This window comes from Diachasma alloeum, unplaced genomic scaffold (genome assembly GCF_001412515.2).
Source record: "Diachasma alloeum isolate Michigan unplaced genomic scaffold, Dall2.0 Dall_scaffold_00603, whole genome shotgun sequence".
Classification (NCBI taxonomy): Eukaryota; Metazoa; Arthropoda; class Insecta; order Hymenoptera; family Braconidae; genus Diachasma; species Diachasma alloeum.
This window is the reverse complement of record NW_021680735.1, coordinates 119043-135618: the sequence shown is the minus strand read 5'-3', so window position 1 is coordinate 135618 and position 16576 is coordinate 119043. Positions and strand designations below refer to the sequence as shown.

General features: G+C 35.6%; 2 protein-coding genes across 2 annotated transcripts in view; one reads left to right on the top strand and one right to left on the bottom strand.

Moving 5' to 3' along the window:
• Positions 1-845: 845 nt before the first annotated feature.
• On the top strand, positions 846-13705 carry LOC107043569 (complement factor D-like). The gene is made up of 9 exons (XM_015265115.2): positions 846-897; positions 2210-2360; positions 4059-4305; positions 5351-5485; positions 5574-5631; positions 10212-10362; positions 11632-11878; positions 13317-13451; positions 13562-13705. Exons 1-9 carry the CDS (start codon positions 846-848, stop codon positions 13703-13705), a joined length of 1320 nt encoding a protein of 439 aa, XP_015120601.2.
• Positions 13706-14791: 1086 nt separating this feature from the next.
• Positions 14792-16576, bottom strand: part of LOC107043586 — a 3899-nt gene continuing 2114 nt past the window's right edge. Inside the window, exons 4-6 of the mRNA XM_015265136.1 lie at positions 15512-15631; positions 15285-15434; positions 14792-15183 (exon numbers count right to left, since the gene is read on the bottom strand). Of these exons, the coding sequence (XP_015120622.1) occupies positions 14939-15183; positions 15285-15434; positions 15512-15631 (515 nt within the window). The 3' untranslated portion in view covers positions 14792-14938. The remainder of the gene's footprint in view (positions 15184-15284; positions 15435-15511; positions 15632-16576) is intronic.

Sequence of the window (16576 nt, the reverse complement as noted above, 5' to 3'; positions counted from 1 at the left end):
GAAAAATTTAATAGAAAAACCTATCTAATTCGTTAGAAAATTCTATTGAATTTCTATTGAAATGTTCTATTAGTTTTTGGCCGATTCTATTGAAAGGTTCAATGGAAAATATTCAGTAGAAAAAGTCAATAGAATTCAATTTTTCTATATAACTTATTCTATTGAGATATTTTCTGTAGAATTTCCTCGGCTCAAATTTTCTGAGTTTTTTCATTTGATTTTGTTGATGAGAAGAAAAGAAAAATAGAATGAAAAAAACTTAGAAAATTTGAGTCGAGCCAATTCTATAGAAAATATATGAAAAGAATAAGTTATAGAAAATATAGAAAAATCGAATTCTGTTGACTTTTTCTATGGAATGTTTTCTATTGAACATGTCAATAGAATCAGCCAAAAAGTAATAGAAAGTTTAATAGAATTCAATCGAATTTTCTAACGAATTTGATAGGTTTTTCAATAAAATTTTGTCGTGCGTGTTAATACATCAGCACCGCTGGGAATTTCCACCTACTCATCCCTCACCCAATGATAGTTGAAAAACGTTTCTAGATTAATGAGTGATCTTAATTAGAATCTCTCAAATATCCTTCCTGTATCTTATCTTCGGTTCGATACTACTTAGCTATGACAATACAGCGGATTTGTGATTAACTATTAAAGTTTGGGCCGATTGACCTGATAAAGCCGTCTCATCAATCAATGAAATTCCCCTTCCTGTATTGGCTCAGATTTTGTATTCACGATAAAACCTATCATCAATATCAATCATTAATGCGCAATATGATTCAACTATAAAAGAAGCGAATTTCCGAAGGTATTGGTATAACATCCCCATCGGCTTGATCATGAAGATCTTTCTGTTGATCAACATTCTGTGCTTAGCCCTTGCAGCTAATGGTAAGTCAAATTAATAAGAACGTCAATCACAAAAATTTTCATCATTAGTCTGCAATAGAGAATCATTTGCATTGTCAAGGCATTGAGACGAACAATTATTTCATAACGATACTGAAAATCTTATATGAAAAGGAGATGTCACACTTTTATTCCTGAACACGTATGAAAAACTCGTATAGACCCTTTCTATACGGATTGATATGATATTCGGATATTTCTATACAAATTATTTCTATATTATATTTTATATACTATCGAATAGGCGCTTCGCGTCCGTCGCTAGATCATATTATATTATATTAATTTATTTTATTGTTTTCATTCCAATTTTTCCTTGCGGTTAGATTCAATTAAATTTATTGGATTCTATTTTCATTGTAGTATACAAATGGTGGGAACAGTTTTTCTCATTTTCAAATGAAGAGATATTTATGTTGAATAATAAAGAGTATTGATACTTTTTTTTGGATGATAATCTATATACTTTTTACAATTACATCATTGTTAAAAAATTTCTTTATGTACTACATTTTTCATATCACTATTTCCGTCTTCTTCATTTTTTATTTTACCTCCTTCAGTCATGTATATTTTCAATTTTTTACTTGCCCTCACTTTTGACAATGCCACGTATAATTGACCATGACTGAATACGTTACTTTTAAGATAAACACCTACTCTTTCTAATGTCAGTCCGTTGACAATTTTCAATGTACCCATAAAATTTTTTGGAATTGATCATATTTTTTTTCCTTAAATGAAGACCTACCAATTTTCTTTTAAATGTCAACGGATATGAAAATTTTTCATCTCTTTAATCTCATTTCAATCGAACGGAATAAGGAAAATGCAAAGTAAGATCATCAGCAAGAAAATAAAAATATCATTTGTGCAATGTCTCCGAAAAATTTTCTAATTGAGTTTTTTTCCTTCAATAGTGTAGGAAGATCAATATTTTTCGTTTTCATGATTTGATTTCATTGAGAGGAAATGAAAAAAATGCAGGGAGAGATGGTCAGTAAGAGAATAAAAAATGCGATTTTTTAATTTTCTGAAAAATTTTAAACTGATTTTTTTTAGATGACGAAAAAATATCGATATGTTCCCTTTCTATGATCTACTTTTAATGGAAGAAAGTAAAAAAAACAGAGATACGTGATCAGCAAGAAAATGAATATTTCGATTTTTCAATGTCTCCGGAAAGGGTAAAAATTGATATATTTTTTCAAATAATGGAAGAATACCTATCAATTCAATTTCTATCCTCACGGATAGAAGGTAAAATTTCTGGGAATTTCTGTGATTTTTTCAGCTCTCCCAGCCAGCCGAATTGTCGGTGGTACTGAGGCCAAAGAGGGGAAATATCCTTACCAAATATCGCTTCTCTACTACGGGAGACACAACTGCGGAGGTGCAATCATACACAAGCGTTACATTGTCACTGCTGCTCACTGTGTTCAAAAGTAAATGCACTGTTAAAAATATTTCGCTGAAATTTTCGGTAAACTTTCATTGAGATGGAAATATTTAGCAGGAGACAGTTCTACTGAAATTTCAAGGCATTCCATAATTGATTGTTCATAATTGGGCAATTGGGGGAATGCGGGTTAATTCAGTACTGAGTATTTATTTCACGATTGAAATTTGAAATGAGTGGGGAATTCTCGTGTTCCTGCTGCTCGAGAATTTGAAATTCGATAGGTTTTTCACTTGATTTATTAAAAATTCAGTAGCGGAGCGGTAAACCGGGTTAAGTCGATTGTGAATTTTGGGCAGTTTTTGATGAATATCTCGGAATCTAAGAGAGATAACGAAATTTTTCTTATGACCTTTTTTATAGCCCTTAACTGACACTACAAAAAAGGTAATAACAAAAATTTTTCCATCTCTTTTAGATTTCGAGATATTCGTCAAAAACTGACCAATAGTCAAAATTGACTTGACCCGGTTTATCGCTTCGCTACTGAATTGTCAGTTGCGCCTACAAGCGCTTGCGCGAGGGATTTCTTCTGCGAAACTTGCCGCATTCGTTTGTATGCGGGAAAATTCGAGGGAAATACTCCGATTCATTTTGAAGCTCGGGTATTCGGTGGATTATTTTCCACATTATCATTTTGTTAAATAAAATCGTAATATTCGATGTCATCGTGATACAATAGACAATTTTTTGTTATTCTACTTGACAACGGGAAATTACCGAACGACGGGGTATTAAATTCTGTTCGGATGGAACCACGGGACTTCGAATTCCGCAATTCTATTGTTCGGAAGGGTGATGGGGGAAATAATCAGTAGTAATACCACGAAACCTCCAAAATTATCGGATATTTCCCGATTGTTTTGTTGCGTAGCAACGAGAGCGAGAAGTTTTGCAGATTAAAATCACGAGCGCGCGGCGCGAGGGATTTTTGTTCAAAACTTATTCCGATCGTTGATACGCAGGAAAACATGAGGGAAATGTTCCATTAATATTGGAGGTCAAGTGGTATTCGACGGATTATTTTTGGTAATCGGATCCTTCCCAAACCGACTCATTTTGACTTTCTTCATAACTTCCTTTCACTCCACAGGATAATATTTGACAGTTATTTGATTAGAGAAACAATTGCAGAGCTAGAGGGAAATTATCAAAAGCTACAGGGAAATTATCAAAAGCTAGGGAGAAATAACCGCTGTGATTTTAATTGGGAAGTACTTCATGTTATTGAATACTGAACTCTGATTGGCCCAGGGAAGGCCAGATCCGATTACCAAAAATAATCAATGAAATCTAATTTCTTTTCCTCATAGACTCCACTGTTGAAAATTTTTATCAGGTGACAGGTTCACTGAAATTGCAAGATATTATTACATTGGAAATTCAGAATTTGATGAAGACATCAATGGAAGCAATATTCACAATTTCATTCAATCATTGCATAAAAATTGATAGAAATCAGGAAATTTCTGGTAAATCTAGTCCTGAATTTTCAAACTTCAGAAAATACAAACTTCAGGCCTTCTTGCCCAAATCGAATTCAATGTCGCTTTTCATAAAATTACCACCGAAATGGTCATGAAATTTTATTTTTTTTCTGAGAATGCACTCAATTCTTCGTCGATTCTGTCTCTTGCCTTTAGAGTAAGACCCCTCTAATTAACCATTGTTATTAAAATCTAAGTGTGAGTCCATCGGCATTGACCATCGTGGTTGGAACCAACGCCTGGATGAAACCCGGCCAAATGTACGATGTGGAAAGAATCATATCCCACGACTTCAACTCCATGGCTCTTACCAACGACATTGCGCTACTGAGGACCACTCAAGAAATTGTCTTCAATAAGAAAGTTCAGCCTATTAAGATAACCAAAACCGATATTAGAGATCATGGGCATACAGTGATTGCCACTGGATGGGGAAGACTTACAGTAAGTAGACACTGATTCAGTAACCAATTGGTAAATCGCGTAACAAGTAGTTACGGAAATTCAATTAATTGTTGAAAATTTTTGGTCTGAGCTGAAAAAAAAATGGAATTTCATTAATTTTTTAATCATTAGATCAGATAATGAATGGCAACTGTAGATTCCAGTTCGATTATTCTGTGAAAATTCATAAAAATCGAGGAAATTCAAGTGAGAATATGATTTTCTGGTGATTTTCTTTCTGAACAATCCTATTCGTTTCTTTATCATTATTCTGAGTATAATGCGAAATATGATCAAGACTTTAAATGTGTGCTACCTTATGACAAGGGTCCACTTTGTCGATCCCAGTTCCTCATGTTTGGCTTGAGTTGAAAAACAAACGGAATCCATTAATTTTCTAATCATTAACTCAGAGATTGAATGGAACACGCATGAAAAAATTCAATAGAAAACCTAGCGAATTTGCTGGAAAATTATATTGGAATTCTATTGAAAAAGTCAATAGATTTAGAATTTCTGTTTGGAATTTTATCTTGAGATTTTTTCTAGAAGAAGGCTTGGGTATCAATTTTCCAAGTTTTTTCCACTCGGATTCTGCAATGCAAAATAGAACAAAATCCAGCGGAAAAAACTTGGAAAATTTGTGCCCAATAATTCTAATAGAAAAAATCTCAAGAGGAAAATTCAAACAGAAATTCGAAATCTATTGGCTTTTTCTTATTAAATATCCAATAGAATGAGCGCAAGAAACAAATAGAATTCCAATAGAAATCCTATGGAAATCCCATAGAAATCTTATAGAATTTTCTAGTGAATTCGCTAGGTTTTCTATTGAATTTTTTCATGCGTGAAGCTGCAGATTCCAGTTCGATTATTCTGTGAAAATCGATAAAAATCGAGAAAATTCACGTCAGAATACGAGTTTCTAGTGATTTTAGTTCTGAACGAATCATAGTGCAGTAACAAAATGAAGAGCAAATTTTCATAATTGTCTGCTTCAAAGTTATCATGAATTCATGACCAATAATTACGTTTTTCCCTTCAGGCTTGGGGCGCATCTCCCAGAAGACTCCAAGAGATCGAACTCCAGATTTACGATCAAAATAAATGCAAGAACCGTTTTCCAGTAACTCAAGGACAAATTTGCACATTGACTAAATCTGGCGAAGGTGTATGCAACGTAAGTAGTTTTTCCTTGAAAAAAATTTTTCGTTACACCTGGTAATGATGGTGATTTTTATTATTTTTATCAATAACTTGATTATTAGGGTGATTCTGGCGGCCCTCTCACTGCTAATGGAGTCCTAGTTGGTGTTGTTTCCTATGGTATTCCATGCGGAATGGGAAAACCTGATGTGTTCACACGTGTCTATCATTACGCTGATTGGATTGTCAAGAATATCGAAAACTAATTGAGCGGGGTTGACGAAAACCCACAGAGCAATTGAAAAATGAGGAGATTGGTACAAAGGCGGGTTGAAAAATATTTAACACATGTCTTGATTCGTTGTTCTTGTTATTATACATCGCTCCGACCCGGTTAAGGCATACCCTACACTGCGATGGTGATCGCGACTTGAAATTGTTGGATCGTACCATTCTGCCTGGCCGGGCTTTTGCACCTGCAATCTCTTGCATGCTCACGTGAGCAATAGTACATTACATGCCTGAGCCTTGGAAAACAGATCACCGTCCCCCACGTGCAAGATTGCCTTCCGAGCCGAAGGCGAGGGTGATATGTTTTCCATGGCGAGGTGTGTATATTAATTTTCGTGTGAAGGGAGCTGCGCGCCACGAAAGTGGAGTTTTTCAGGTCCCGTGACACGAAAACGAATTTACTTTTTCTGTTCACCAAAATTTTCATTAAAAACAGTCATTATTTACATACATACATATTTTAAAAACTATTATCAAAAAACGTTTATGTAAAATATCGTCTGTTTTGTATAAACTTTTGGCTCATGCCACTTCGGAAGGTAATTTCCGGATGACATTGTATCTTGATTGTTATGAAGCAATTATGTATGCAATTGATGTATGAATAAATAAATTTTTTCGTATTTAGTATTTTTTCTTTTTAAACCCTCCTAAGTTAGAATATTCTGATATTATAATTCTCTATATTCTTAGACTGATGAGGAAGTAATTCATCCTAAGGAGGACAGAAATTGTTTCTGGCGAAGTAAAAAATAAATAAATAATTAAATAATAAATAAAATAAATAATTGAATAATATTGTGGGGGATTTTTATCTAGTTATTTGAATAATTTTTCACGAGCTGTTAATTCTTTCATATAGTTATCATCAGCGTCCAACCGCCAAGAATTTTTGATAACAAGATCTATGCGCGCGCTCTCGCGCGCGCTGATCTATTCATTTGTTGAAATGAAGAAATGGAATTCATTGAATTTCATTTTCTCATGAATACCTTATAAATATTGATAATGAATCAAAGAGAATTCGACTAATGATTGAAGTGAATAGCGAAGTAGAGTAAAAGAATCTATAAAGAATTTTTCATTTTCAATAAATTATCTTCAATTTTTTTAAATAATCGGACTCCATAAAAGGACAGAATTTATTAATTTCACCGATGATATATATACATGTGAAATATATATATTATATATTATATATGACGTGAAAAAAAAATTTACCTCTGAAGAATTTGAAATTATGTCACTGAAGAATTTGAAAATGCCACGGGTTTTTTTGGTGAATAACTTCGTGTAACGTATTGACCAATCAGAATTAATTCCCAAGCAGCACAGTTCTGGAGGGTATCTGCAAGTATACCAAAAAGGCTGTCTAATGTCTGTCCAAAAAGGTAACTTGTGTCTAGAAGTTACCTAGAAGTTAACTAAAAGTTATCGTATGACTGCAAGATACCTTTTGGACGGACATTAGTCTGCCTTTTTGGTATACTTTCAGATATCTTTCGCAAAGTTTGCTACTTGGGAAGGATTACCGGTCAGGCAGTTTCGAGATATTTCGATATAAAACAACATCACGTTTCGTTCATCTTTAGTAAATAGGACTAGCAAAATCGTTAAGCCTTTGAGGCAATCAAGTGTGCGGTTTCCCCACTGCTATCTCGTGCAGGCTTGCGCTGCTTAGCATGGTGGGAGCTGCGACGTCAGTGTCGGCTCAACAGATTCTCGAACAGACTAAATTAATTCTCATTGTAGGGGAGAACTGCGGTACCTTAGAAATGGCACTGTTCTTCTTCTTCTTCTGTTCGCGATCGCAACGTAGTCGTACAACTGAGTTCGACTTTCACCTCAGAGGGTGAACCCTTCGGCACTTGCCTTAATATATTCTAAAGGATATGGCTGTTATGAAATGGGATGGAAGGGTTTTAACCCTTCGTTACTCGCGTCCATGACACCACGCTGGCGAAGTTCTTTTTTTTTAGTATAACTCGGAAAAACCTCATTAAAAATATGAAAAAAATTGTATGCCGCACTGATTTTATTTAAACGCATATTCTGTAACTAGCGAAAGGGCGCTTATTTTATTGTTTTCTTTCCAATTTTTCTTTGCGGTTAGATTAAATTAAATTTATTGGATTCTATTCCCATTATAGTATACAAATGGTGGGAACAGTTTTTCTTATTTTCAAATGAAGAGATATTTATGTTAAATAATAAGGAGAGTATTGATACTTTTTTTCGGATGATGATCTAAATATTTCTCATATTTACATCATTGTTCAAAAATTTCTTTATGTACTGCATTTTTCATATAATTATTTCCATCTTTTTCATTCTTTATTCTACCTCCTTCAGTCATGCATATTTTCAATTTTTCACTTGTCCTCACTCTTGACAATTCCACGTATAATTCCATGACTGAACACGTTACTTTTAAGATGAACACCTACTCTTTCTAATGTCTATCCGTTGATATTTTTCAATGTACCCTTAAAATTTTGGAATTGATCATTGTTTTTTCTTTTCCTTAAATCAAGACGTACCAATTTTTTGAAAAATGTCGACGGATATGAAAATTTTTCATCTCTTTAATCTCATTCCAATGGAACGGAATAAGGAAAATATAAAGAAAGATGATCAGCAAGGAAATAAAAATATCAATTGTGCAATGTTTCCGGAAAGTTTTAAAATTGATATATTTCTTCAAATAATGAAAGAATACCCATCAATTCAATTTTTATCCTAACATTTTGATAGAATACATTAAAAAATAGCAAAGAATAAAAATCGGAGACGAAAAATTTTATCGGATTAATATAATGTAATTCCTAACTACGGCCAAAGCCCCTGATTAGAGAAAATTCTCTCTTATTCTAACTGGAAATAAAAAATACTGCAGGGTCCACCAGGGTTACAAGCAGGGATAGCCAAATTTATAATATTTTATTACGATTACTTTTGGAGCCCTTAAATTGAAAAACATCAACCTTGTAATTTTTTAAGTAATTAAATATCATCAATTCAAATATTCAAATTTTTAACTATTTTATCAATCAATAATTTAAGGTAGGAAGATTGACGATTACTTGTGTAATCGAAAACCTGCTTTCAAAAAATTTGAATTATTCACTTAGTTGTAAATTTATAGTTGCATATTAACAAATTTTAAATATTTAATTATTCGTAAAAAATCAGATTATCAATATCATATTATTGGAAAAATTGAATCCACATATTTTAAACCTTCAACAATGTAAGGGTCAAGTTTGTGTAATATTACAGAAATTTAATACTGATGGGGATCCCTGGTTACAAGGGTCGAAACCCTTAATTTGTCATTATTATAAATCTACTTCATGTTATAAGGAGGACTAACGGCGGGAACCTTTTTAACCTTGTGGACCCTTGTCATCTAATTGTAAACATAAATATTATCATTTCAGCACATTGCAAAATTATCTTGGCGAGTATGTCATTATCCAAGATAGCTATAATTAATTAATCCGCTGGATGCAATCTTAATATGAAACTGATTAAATTTGCAACCCCGTTTTAAATTTAGCAACAAAATCAGTTGATCTCGACGTCGGAATTGGCGGGAATACCATTTATCCCAGAATCAAAACCCAAGTTATCACACAATAAAAAATCAGATAAGTTCTTGAATCAATGAGTGGACAAAATCAGAGTTTCAGCCATTCTTTGACCTGTCTTATCGCAGATTTGAATGCGTACTCATGACGCTATCAGAAATATGTGATTAGCTACTAAATTTTCGGACTGATCAATCCGATAAATCCGTATTATCAGTGAAGTGATTTCCTGTACTACCTGGGATTTCCTATACACGATTATCAAGATCTATCTTTAATGCGCAGTAAAATTTTCATACAAAAGGAGCGACTTTGGAAAGCTACGAGCATAACTCTCATCGGGTGGATCATGAAGTGCTTCCTGTTGGTCACCATTCTGTGCTTAGCCGTTGTGGCTAATGGTAAGTTCAAAAAATTAACTGAGAAATCAACGACAACTAGGATGTTGAAAAGTTTTTTCTGAAATTTTCGGTTAACTTCTGGAAAAATTCATCAAATTTTAGTTCTACTTAAACTTCAGAGAATTCAGATTCACATTAAATCAGCAGGCTAAAAAGTCGACGCAGGGGATTTTCGTCTCAATTTTTTTCTGAAAAGATTCCTATTACACAAAAATTTTAAAAATAAAATTGAAAAAATATTGATAATTAAGAGAGTCATGTCTCAGCGAGGTTTCAAGCTATCATAACGCTCTTTTGCGCACTCAAAGAACATAAAAAACAGGAATTGATCCAAGATTTCGATACAGGAAATGATGAAAATTTACAATTTGAGTTTAATTATTCTAAAAAATGGACAGAATTTTTTTTGTAACAGTGTGTTCTAATTGTTTACAAAAGTGACGATGAAAGAGGTAGCAATAAATAATTTTTCTCACAGCTCTCCCAGCCAGTCGAATCATCGGAGGCACTGACGCCGAAAATGGGGCACATCCTTACCAAATATCGCTGCTTGTAAATGGCGCCCACAATTGCGGTGGTGCAATCATCCACAAACGTTACATTGTAACTGCTGCTCACTGTGTTGACAAGTAAGTAACAAAATCACTAACTCATCCTCTTCCTAAGCCCAAAGGACTATAGACTTTAACGCAGATAAAACTGTTCATCTAAAATTTTTCTATTCATTCTGACAATATTTTTGTTGGAAATTAATCATCCCCTATATTTATTTCAATGAAAAAGTTTTGATTCTATGAAATACACAATTCGTCCTTTTTAAAGGAAGAATTATTACGCGTTAGTAAATTCGTTCTCTTCGCCCTCTAAACAATGATTCCATTTTCCAACGTTGATAGCCAAAATTTGAAAGCAAAATCAACTTCAAGTTTGATAAAAAGCATTATTATGATCTATTGGCAACTCTGAGGGGGGCGTGGCCAATGCCTTGGGCGTATTGCGGCCGAAATTCGAACGAGCGTGAGCAGGTAATCGTCAGTACGTTCGTATAATCTTCCTTGTAAACAATTGAAATAAATCAATTGGAGTAATTAAAAATTGTAAGATTTTCGTTGGGATCCCACGGGTAGTTTGATCATGAAAGTGTCTATGCAAAAATTGTGTCAATTTGCTGTCTCTGTGTCAAATTACAAGACGGAACCCTTATGACTTTTAAGCGAACAGCTTTACGATTTTCACCTACAATTGAAATGAATAAAGTCAACTTATTTCACGAGTGATCACAGAAATATCAACTGGCAATAGAAAATTGAATAATTTCATTAGATTCTCAGCTGAACTTACATTCAGCGAAGAAGTCGTCTTTGGTAAAATATAACGCAAATACTTTCATTGATTTTGGCATTGGCTTTCCGATTTCCAAGCAATTAGACAATCAACTGTTTCCACTTCACCGAATTTCGTCTTCAATTTGACGAAACTGTTTTTTTAAAGGAAATTGCAAGAATCTCAGCCAGGCACACTGCAAAATTCTTTATTTTTTGTTCCTCTGATGTCGAACTCCATTTTTTGATTGAAAAATAGTATTCTCGCTGCTTTTAGGATGACTTTGGAACTGAGTTGATATGCATAAACAATATAAATCACGAGAAATTTAATAATTAACGGCAAAAAACAACTCTTTTGTTTACATAAACCCATTGAGTGGCTGCAAGTTACCTGCTCGCACTAGTAGGCGCTACGGCCGGTAGAGCCCGGCATTCAATACTAGAGTTCCCAATTTGAATCAGCACATTTATGTGATCCAAATAAACTTTACTGAATTCGAGATAATGATTCCTCTGGGGATACCCCTCGACGAACACCCAATCTAATCGATCAGATACTATCTGGGATTACAGCAGGAAAGCCGAGTCAATGAGCATCGTGGTGGGCACAAACGTCTGGCAGAAACCCGGAGAGAAGTACGATATTGAGAAGATCATATCCCACGATTTTGACCCCAGACGTATTACCAACGACATTGCTCTTCTGAGGACCACTAAAGATATCGTCTTCAACAAGAGAGTTCAGCCTGTTGAGATAGCTCGGGAGAATATCAAGGAGCATGGATATCCGGTTGTTGCTACCGGGTGGGGAAGAATATACGTGAGTATATAATTGCGGGTGTACGAACATATATGAAAAGGGCGCACTTTGGGGGTATTGGAGTTCACCCCTCACGTACGGCGTCGATACCATGAATCGACCCCCAAAGTTGTTCTATCACCGACGTCGGTGGCCGAAGCGGCTAGGTGCAAGCCTAGTGTGCGAAAGGTTGTGAGTTCGATTCCCCGTGGAACCGAGTTTTTCAACCGGAGGCTCCGGCGAGCGGGAGGTCGCTAATATAGTGACCGCCTGTACTGACATGGGTTTTCTGTGGTTTCCCATGCTACTCCTATGTTCTATAGGAGTGCGAATGCAATGCAGTGTAGAATCCACAGCCGCATGCATAGGGTTGGATAGGGCCGATTAGCCAATCAGAGAGCAGAAAGGGCCGGAATATATATAAAAAAAAAAAAAAGTTGTCCTATCGGTCGGGGTTAATGCATGGTATCGACCCTTTCCGTCAACAGTAAAAAATCATTTTCTCGAATTCTAAGAGACATATTGACATTTAGAAAAGACATTTGGAAAGTGAATGGAATTGTCTCTGCAATGAACCATTTTATTCATTTTTTCAATGCATGCAGTTTTGGAGTTTCAAGGGACAAAATGCAAATTTCAAGTTTCGATTTTTTCCGACTGTGACTGTGCGACTGCCGCTCTACGGCCGATACAATGAGTTATTCAATCTATTATAACTCCGGTGATTGGGTCCGGGAGCTGCGATCACCCATCCAAATACTAAAGGCCATTGTACATACAATTCAGTAACAATGTAAAACATAAGCGTGAGACGTAAATCGCAAACACCGTACGTACAAAAGTGGTGGAGTGAAGAGAAAAACGTGAATATTTCAGAAACTAAATGCGACAAAGTGGCCCCTTTTCATGTGGCCACACTGAGAAAAAAATTTATTCCTTCCAAGAAAATGTTATTGGTGATATTTTTTTTATACTCTTAGTAGAAGAAAATATCTCTTTTGGAACGTATTTCTCCAGGCCAGTCATTTCCAGGTGCTCCGAAATCAGTTCCAAGCGTGAGAATTATGGTGATCTATAAGAATATTCTTCTGCATATGACCTCGAAGAAACTCCAATAATAATTATTAACATTTGGAATTATTCCAATTTTCTTTACCTGAGAAAATCGCCAATTTGTAAAATCCGGAAGATATCGGAGAACATTTTGTCAAGGTCATATGTAGCATAATAATCAGATTGTTCAATATCACTGTAATTTTTGAGGATAGACTTGGACTCTCTGAAAATGACTGTCCTGGAAAAATTCGTTCTGAAAAAATATTATCTTCTGACGAGAATATCAATCCTTGGCAGGAATAATTTTTTCTCTCAGTGCATACAGAATTGCCTATTGAATTTCCTATTTGAAAGGATGAAGAAAGGTGAAATAAGTATCTACAACTTTTGCCTTCCATTTCAGGCTTGGGGGCCAACTCCTACCAGACTGCAAGTGATTAATCTTCGGATTTATGATCAGCAACGATGCTCGCGCTACTTTTACGTTACCGACGGTCAGATCTGCACATTAACTGAAACTGGCGAAGGTGTATGCAACGTAAGTAGCTTCCACAATTATTCGGTATCATTTGAGCTTTTCCCACGGTGAACTTACCTGCAAAAAATGACACATACGTGATTATAATAATTTTTCGAATTTGTCTTCAGGGTGATTCTGGTGGCCCCCTTGTTGCTGATGGAGTCCTCATTGGAATTGTATCCTATGGAATTCCATGCGGTAAGGAAAGACCCGATGTCTTTACACGTGTCTATCATTACGCTGACTGGATCGTAAAAAACATCGAAGAGTAATTGATAATTCATTGAGAAAAGAGGAAGATCAACTCGGAGATGGGAAGATTGGTACCGACCTATGGGGGACATTTTAACATAAGTAAAATTATTGTCGATTCATGGGAGCTCTTGTGAAATCGTTGCCATATGGTTGCATTTGCATGACTAACCATCTGAATTCATTGTAAATAAACACAATTTTATCAGGTTTTATAGCTGTGAATTATTCATTATTCATTAGTTAATTTACTACTTGAACTTGAATGCTGTGAATCCATTTGACCGTAATGATGATTGAGAAAAGTACACGGAGCAAGAAGATACGGATAAAATCTGGTGCGCCACCGGTATTTTGCCCGGAGAGTTCATAAGATGAATGAACTCCGTGATTTTTCCTTCGGCGCACAAGAAAATCTATTTTTTTCACCGTCAATTTTACGACATTTCAACAGAATCGAATCTAGGGTAAAACTCTCGAGAAAACCAGTAAAATGACTGCGAAATGTAAGAAATTATTCTATTGCGTCAAAATAAAATTATCTCGAGGCTGCAGGAATTAGAAATACGGGGGTTTTGAGCTGAATGGACCACTTTGAATTTGAAATATAAACGGGTTTTTTGTAGCAAAAATCATTTTTCTACTAATTTCATCTGATACAGTTACGCTCTCCTAATTCGCTTCCCCCACAGTCATATCCATATTACACCATCAGAAGTTTACTGTAATTGATTAAGGAGAGTTCCGAAAATTGTCGGGATTTTCTCGATTAAAGGCGAAGCATTTTCTGAACAGTCTGTATAATCGGATCCTTTCGAAAATTCTTTATCGATATGAATGTGAAATCGGTTTTTTCCCGATTTTTTCACGCGAGGGGCACCTTTCGTCGGAATCATCGAGAGAAGTCTTGCGATCGCCAGACTACTCCGTGTAATGAGCGGAGTCTTCATAATTGTAATGTTTCCTGATCTCGGAGCACGCCAGAAAATAAATTAAAACTTGATTGAAGCGGTGGGTATGCGATTCTTTGTGTAGAAATCTATCAGTTCTGAATCATCTCAACCTTCATTTTGAGCCTTGCCATAACAGAGTTTCGTAACCTTCGATAATTTTGAAATATTTTTATTGTGCGTTCAAATAAGACAGCGCATAGAGATTCATTTGATATCATTCATCTTTGCGCCAATTTTCTCTAGATTAACCCTGGATTAACACCAGATTAAAGGACATTTAGCAAATAGGTACTGATGGATTCATGACTTCTTCTCATCAGAATCAACGAGGTCAGCCGCTGTCATAGAACAAACTATCTTAGGCATCGCGGCGCAAGTGGGCAGCGGTGGAAGATCACATCTACACTTGATGCAGAAGTCCCTTGAGACGCGGTTAACTTCATCTCCGAATTTCATAGTGAAATTTCCAATGTTACAGTCCATTGATATTCCCGGGGGATCTGGTATTACGTCGTCTCTCGGCTCTACTTTATCGCCTTCTTCGTCTGCAGGAAGGAATGAGAAAATTGTCGGTTATTTTGTCACGGAAATTTTGTCGTGCAAATTTTGTCCGCAAATGAAAAGTTACGGAAGCAATTCTACTTACGACAACGCCACTCGTGGTTGCAATCCAACCTCGGATCTTGATCCATACTGTAAACCGGAGCACAACGGTTTCGAATGTTGTGTCCATTCCACAATTCGACTCCGCAATTCTCAACACTCAGATCCTTGCAGAAGGGCGCCACGTTTTCACCTGTCACCGAAACGGAATGAAATTTTTATGGAAAAAACGTTATCAAGGAAGAAGGGATAAATGGAATTTGTACTCACCTTTGTAATCAGGACCGCAATAGCAGGATTTTCTGGGCTCCCCCTCTGGCTGGAAGTATTGGCCGTCGAGATAGGTCTTTCCATCTACTTCACACTTAGCAATGTCCTCTGGATTTGGAGCTACATGTCATATCGATAACCATTGATGAATCTCATCTTAAATTTCCCTCTATTAACTTCCTGACTCTAAGGGAGGGAAGTTATTGTAATTACCCCGAACATCAAAAGTGAAATTTCCATGATTTATCGGCGTTTCATGAGCACTAGAATCATCCTAATACGTTTTTGAAGACATGTTCGTATGTGAGTGTGTATATATATATATATGTCAAAATTTCAAAATTTTGTTCAATGATAGCTACTAATCAAATGAAGCGATTCGGTTAATTTTTTTCATTTGCATAAAATTTGTGGAAAAAAAATTTTCTTTGAAAGTTCAACAATTTTGCAATTTTTTAAAGTACGATGGATCCATCCAGATATCATTCGACTTTGATTGGATCCTGAGCAAATCATCTCAACCGTTTTCTCATTATCCGGATGGAAATTTCAAAATTTTCTTTTTTTACTACTAAACAGAAATATGGGAATTGGTCGGGAAGTGATTGGTTCCATCTGTAATAGGTCACACGTAATCCAGCCCGCACGCAATGGGAGCGAGCGACCAGCGACCCAATCGAATTCCCACCCACGCGCAATGGTAGCGAAGCGAGCGACCCACAACCCAGTCGAATGTTTTTTTAAGGGTGCCAAGTGAATTTGGCGATGACCTTGAAAATTGACATTCACCAACAAAGTTATAATTTTTTAAATTAATAGTATTAGACAGATGGTGAACATCGGTGACAATTTTAAAATTTTAGAACTTATGGATATCGAGAAATTAAATAAACAAAATCGGTCTTATACACGGCCTCTTATGGAGTTTTGATTAAATTGAACGTTTCAACCCCCTAGGAACTCAAGAAAAATGTGAAAAAATTTGAAGATATGGGGAATGATGTGTTCAATGTGATGGCGACAAAAAACAATGGGGTACCGGGGTGAATAAGAGAGATATTTCAA

Excerpts from the sequence above, each read along its gene's own strand:
- LOC107043569 (XM_015265115.2), top strand. The coding sequence starts at position 846 with ATGAAGATCTTTCTGTTGATCAACATTCTGTGCTTAGCCCTTGCAGCT. Across the intron at positions 898-2,209 it reads CTTAGCCCTTGCAGCTAATG|CTCTCCCAGCCAGCCGAATT; the intron begins GTAAGTCAAATT and ends TGATTTTTTCAG. Across the intron at positions 4,306-5,350 it reads CTGGATGGGGAAGACTTACA|GCTTGGGGCGCATCTCCCAG; the intron begins GTAAGTAGACAC and ends TTTTCCCTTCAG.